General features: G+C 35.9%; 1 protein-coding gene across 1 annotated transcript; it reads left to right on the forward strand.

The window, feature by feature from the left end:
* The first annotated feature begins 655 nt into the window (after positions 1 to 655).
* LOC109153708 (cullin-3A-like) lies at positions 656 to 4,750 on the forward strand. The gene is made up of 2 exons (XM_019301592.1): positions 656 to 1,033; positions 2,428 to 4,750. The coding sequence occupies exons 1-2, from the start codon at positions 873 to 875 to the stop codon at positions 4,466 to 4,468; spliced, it is 2,202 nt and encodes a 733-aa protein (XP_019157137.1). The 5' UTR covers positions 656 to 872; the 3' UTR covers positions 4,469 to 4,750.
* The last annotated feature ends 1,250 nt before the right edge of the window (positions 4,751 to 6,000 follow it).

Below are 6,000 nucleotides of genomic sequence, written 5' to 3' on the forward strand. Positions count from 1 at the left end.
ACTCTATTAGATTGTAATATTTGTTCTGTTCATCTATACTTTTTCAACCTGTTGAAGCACAAAGAGTCAACACCGCCTCCATTGAGACTCGATCTCATGACCTCCTAGATGGGAGAGTCACTACATGTCATTTGGTGCTTGGCTTAACTCTTACTTAAAAAAGTAAAAAAAAAAAAAATTGTAATTTATACCCCTCCATAATATTTCAATTATCAATGTTATTCCTGAATTATTAGTGGTATAAATGTTATTCTTTAATTTTCAAAACCATATATTGCCTCTCCCTTAGTGTAAATATTACCCCCCTCAATTTTCCTCACGTACCGTACGGAATTGACAATATATGTACCGTTTTGAAAATTGAGAGACAACATTTATACCACTAATAATTAATGAATGACATTGATAATTTTGGAATGACATAAATTACAATTTTTGATAAAAATTATAGACAACTCTTTAACCAAATGCACCATTTATTATGGGTATTTCCAGTTTTTTTTTTTTTTTTTTTTTTTTTTTTTTTAAATGAAAGTAGAGTGTTTGTACGGTCAACGGGGAAACAACCACAACCGTCGATCTTTAGTGCTCACGGAAGATGATGCCGAAGCTACTTTTGTGGGGAATTGTGGGAATTGTGGGGCACTTTGGCGGACGAAATTAAATAAACTGTAAAAGAGAAAAGAAAAGAAAAAAAATAAATATAAATAAAGAGAAAACTCTGTCAATCTTTCAAATTTGCAGAAGACCTTAAATCCACATAATCCAGATCCGCAATTCAGGACCCGATCGTCGAGATTCGAATTGTACTCGGGTTCCGGAGGCGCGGGCTGATTGGATTTGGAGGCGGCGGTGAGCTGAGAGTTTGTGAAATGAGTGCGCCCAAGAAAAGGAACTTTCAGATAGAGGCGTTTAAGCATCGGGTCGTCGTTGATGTCAAATACGCCGAGAAGACTTGGAAGATCATCGAACATGCGATTAACGAGATTTACAATCATAACGCCAGTGGCCTCAGCTTCGAGGAGCTCTATAGGTTCGATTCTGCTTCTTTTTTTCTTTTTTCTTTTTTTTTTCAATTATTTACTGGTTGCTCATACTTGTCGAGCTCTTCTGTTTATGGAAAATTAAATATCCTTTAATTTGATGCAGATATGTCTTGGATTTTGAACATTAACTAGTTCTCAGCCTGCTTAATTTTGCAGATTTTCCTCCATTGTCTATTGTTTATCTATGTTTGAACTTCAAAAATGTATTTATTTACTTTTTTTTGCGGGAGAAATGTTCTGAACTTCTTATGCTCACTAACCTATCAAGTAAATTTAGCAATGATGTGGACATAGGCTTGCATTTTGTAATTCGAGGTGTTGAATAAATTTGATTTAATCAATCTATTTTTCACTTTTGATTACTGACTTTTTTCATCATGCTTTAGGTGTTTTGTTCACCTTGAGGTTCTTTGTTTTATTAACTAGAATTAATTTCAAGTATTCTCTAAGTTTTCATTTCAGTTCAATCATGTATTTTGTTGCCATTGATGACATGTTTTCACAAATAAGTTTGATATAATTGTTTAAAAAAAAAACACTGATAGAGATCCTGAGAGAAAAGATAGCAAATGATGCCTTAATGCTTCAGGTTTGGTTTGATTTGATTTAGCAATAACTGTGGCTTTTGCCTGAAGAAATGTATGATTTTCTTCATCTTCTTATACACTTTAAACTAAGGGAAATGGAGCTCTTATCGTTTTGCTATTTTCTTTGCTAGTGTGGACTGTGCAAGAACTTAGGTTTCTTGATGTTTCCTGATCATAAGAAAATCAAAGCTTAAGTAGTAAAGTAAGCTAAACTATTGTAGGAAAACAAAAGAGAATAAAGAAATTAAAATAAGAGTTGAATGGGGTGCTTAAATTATATTTATCATGCTGCTAAGTTCCATCATACAAGCACCTTTCTGATTGGACAAGGTTGATAGATTTGGATACATGCAAGCATCAGCATGGTTGATTACATCTGGTCTTTACTTGTTTATTTGTAATATATTCTTCACAATTTCCTGATTTATTTAAACCACTATGCCTGAAGAACTCATATTGTTATTGGATTTTGTGTTCTTTGGCCACTCTCCTGTTGATTCCAAAAGTCTAGCATAAACAGTTGTTTTTAAGTGTTTGAAAGTTTGTTTGCCCCATGATTGCATCACTTATTTGACTATATTTTTCCTTTTACAAAAGAATTGTATACCAAATCAGAAAGGTGAGGCATGTCAAATTATAGTCTTTTGCTCAAGATTTTCCGTTATAGGTCAATTCATCCATGCTGCATGAAATAAAGAACTTTTAGCATACTTTTGTAATATCTGAAGTTATTAGCTTACTTTCTTTTGCACTTCTCCAGTTCTATTGTCTTCCTAAGTGTTTGTTATGTTCAGGAATGCATATAATATGGTCCTAAATAAATTTGGAGAGAAGCTCTACTCTGGACTTGTGTCCACTATGACTTCACATTTGAAAGAAATTGCAAAGTTGGTTGAGGCTGCTCAGGGATGCTTATTTTTGGAAGAGCTGAACCGGAAATGGGCAGACCATAACAAGGCATTACAAATGATTCGAGACATACTAATGTACATGGATAGAACCTTCATTCCAAGTACACACAAAACACCAGTTCATCAGCTTGGTTTGAATTTGTGGAGAGACAATGTTATCCACTCTAGCAAAATCCAGACAAGGCTTCAGGATACACTTCTTGAACTTTTACAAGAAGAGAGGACTGGTGAAGTGATAAATAGGGGTTTGATGAGGAATGCAATAAAAATGCTAATTGATTTAGGTCCTTCTGTTTACCAAGAAGACTTTGAGAAGCCTTTCCTTCAGGTATCAGCTGATTTTTATAGCGTTGAGTCTCAGCAATTCATTGAATCATGTGATTGTGGGGATTATCTTAAGAAAGCTGAGAAGCGTCTTAATGAAGAGATTGAAAGAGTATCTCATTATCTAGATGCAGCAACTGAAGCCAAAGTAACTAATGTGGTGGAGAAGGAGATGATTGAAAGTCATATGCACAGATTAGTTCACATGGAAAACTCAGGCTTAGTGAATATGATTCTAGATGATAAGTATGATGATTTGGGAAGGATGTACAACTTGTTCCGAAGAGTATCAAATGGACTCTCATTAATTAGAGATGTTATGACCTCTCATATCCGAGAAGTTGGCAAGCAGCTTGTCACTGATCCAGAGAAGCTAAAGGATCCCATAGACTTTGTGCAAAGACTTTTGGACGAGAAGGATAAGTACGATAAGGTCATAAGCAAGTCATTTAACAGTGACAAAACATTTCAGAATGCCCTAAATTCCTCATTTGAGTATTTTATTAATTTAAATTCACGATCTCCAGAGTTTATCTCTTTGTTTGTTGATGACAAACTTAGGAAGGGGTTGAAAGGGGTTAGTGAGGAGGATGTGGAGATTTTATTGGACAAAGTGATGGTGCTTTTCCGATACCTTCAAGAGAAAGATGTGTTTGAGAAGTATTACAAGCAACACCTTGCTAAGAGGCTACTTTCAGCAAAGACTGTCTCTGATGATGCTGAGAGAAGCTTGATTGTTAAACTCAAAACAGAATGCGGTTATCAGTTCACATCAAAACTTGAAGGCATGTTTACTGACATGAAGACTTCACAGGACACAATGCAGGGCTTTTATTCAGCTATGGGAGGTGAAATAGCTGATGGTCCTACCCTTACTGTCCAAGTCCTTACTACAGGATCCTGGCCTACACAATCTGTTGGCCCTTGCAATCTTCCTGCTGAAATTCTTTGTGTATGTGAAAAGTTTAAGACTTACTACCTTGGGACTCATACTGGCAGGAGGCTGACATGGCAGACAAATATGGGCACCGCTGATTTGAAAGCAACATTTGGAAATGGCCAGAAGCATGAGCTTAATGTTTCCACATATCAGATGTGCATCCTTTTGCTCTTTAATAATGCTGATAGGTTGAGTTATAAAGACATAGAACAGGCCACAGAGATCCCTGCATCAGATCTAAAGAGGTGCTTGCAGTCCCTAGCATGTGTGAAGGGGAAGAATGTTTTGCGGAAAGAGCCAATGAGCAAGGACATTGCAGAAGATGATTCCTTTATGTTCAACGACAAATTCACAAGCAAATTCTACAAGGTAAAGATAGGTACTGTTGTTGCACAAAAAGAGTCTGAACCAGAGAAACATGAGACGCGCCAAAGAGTCGAGGAGGACAGAAAACCTCAGATTGAGGCAGCAATAGTGAGAATCATGAAGTCAAGGAGGGTGCTTGATCATAACAATATTGTTGCAGAAGTCACAAAACAGCTTCAGTCTCGATTCCTACCAAATCCAGTTGTTATAAAGAAAAGAATCGAGTCCCTGATAGAGCGGGAATTTTTGGAAAGAGATAAAACGGATAGGAAATTGTATCGGTACCTGGCCTGAAAATGAAGAAGAAAAAAGCTCACCTGTCTGTCCTGTGCAACCATATTTTTAATTGGGTCTTTCTCCTTCAGCCTTCATCTTATTCAAGTGTAGTAAGCTGGAAAATGGAAAATGTGTTTGGCGAAGACATTGCTGGCTGGCTTAAATGGGCAATTTGAAGGTTAAATCTTAAATGCATCATTTTGAATCCCTTTATGTGCTACTACTCATTCATTCTGCAATACTAACACGGACCGATAATATTATTAATTATTTTTTATTTTTAAGGAAATTGAGGCGTAATTAATTATTCATGACCCACATCCTTGGTTTAATTCAGCCGGCCAAGTTCTTCAATTGGATTCAAGAATTAACTTGCTTAATTAATTAATACTAATTTGCTTATTAACTTAACTTATAGGATTACAGATTATTGAACGTAGTATAAGGAGTTCAACTCAAAATTGAACAATAGTATACTATCAACATCAATTAGAGTTTAAACGTTATTTTATTAGGGTGGAACCTCAAATTATCGTGGTTCAAGAAATTGACTGAATAAATGAGTTCTGAGGTGGGGTATAGTAAGAGTTGTGTATTTGATGGGTAAATCATAAATGTGAATTCATATGGTGTAGTGGTTTAAGTGACTCGTTTCATTCTCAATTGAGCATTCTGATAAGAAATATTGTGCACTACAGAAAAAAAAATTTAAAATTATCTGGTTTGAATGGTCTTCCCGTTATTTACCAACTGTAGAATATATATAACCATACAGTTACAAAACTTAAAAGTTACTACTACATCCTCAACAAATTAATTAAGGAAATGGAAGTAATTAAGTGCGCTCAATATATAATTAAAAAAAAAAATGGACATCTCATATTTGTCCATAGTTATTACTTATTACAATGAGAGTGGTTTTAGTATGAACTGACACAAACACACACATATGGCATGGTTCAGGTGAGGCCGACTCTTGTGTGCGGTCGTGCAGCCTGGTACATTAACATATGTTTGGTGGTGCATTTAGATAAGTTTGATGGTATATTTAGATATGTGCACTACGTACCCACACTTTCATATACTAGCACTTTGAGGTGCACCACAGATCACTACTAAGTGCACCACATATCATTTTTATGTGCACCACATACCAGCACAAGGTGCACCACAAATCACTACTAAGTGCACCACATATCATTTTTATGTGCACCACATACCGGCACTTAATGCACCCATAGAAATAAACTTGGTGCATGAAATTATCAAAATGCATGTCACAGTATATTTTCCATTAGTGCACCATACACCAGCACTTGGTGGTACACCACAGATCACTCAAAAGCACACCACAGAGCACACATAAATGCACCATACACTAGCACATACAGGGCGTTTGGTTGGAGAGCGGAATTACGTGGGAAAGGAATTGCAATTCCATGTAAGATGAATTACTGAGAATAAAGTGGGAATTTAAATTCCAGTGTTTGGTTTAAAGGAATAGAATTACTGGAAATTTCAATTCCAATGTACCATTGAATGAAAAACAT

The sequence above is a fragment of the Ipomoea nil genome, unplaced genomic scaffold, assembly GCF_001879475.1.
Source record: "Ipomoea nil cultivar Tokyo-kokei standard unplaced genomic scaffold, Asagao_1.1 scaffold2516, whole genome shotgun sequence".
Taxonomy (NCBI): domain Eukaryota; kingdom Viridiplantae; phylum Streptophyta; class Magnoliopsida; order Solanales; family Convolvulaceae; genus Ipomoea; species Ipomoea nil.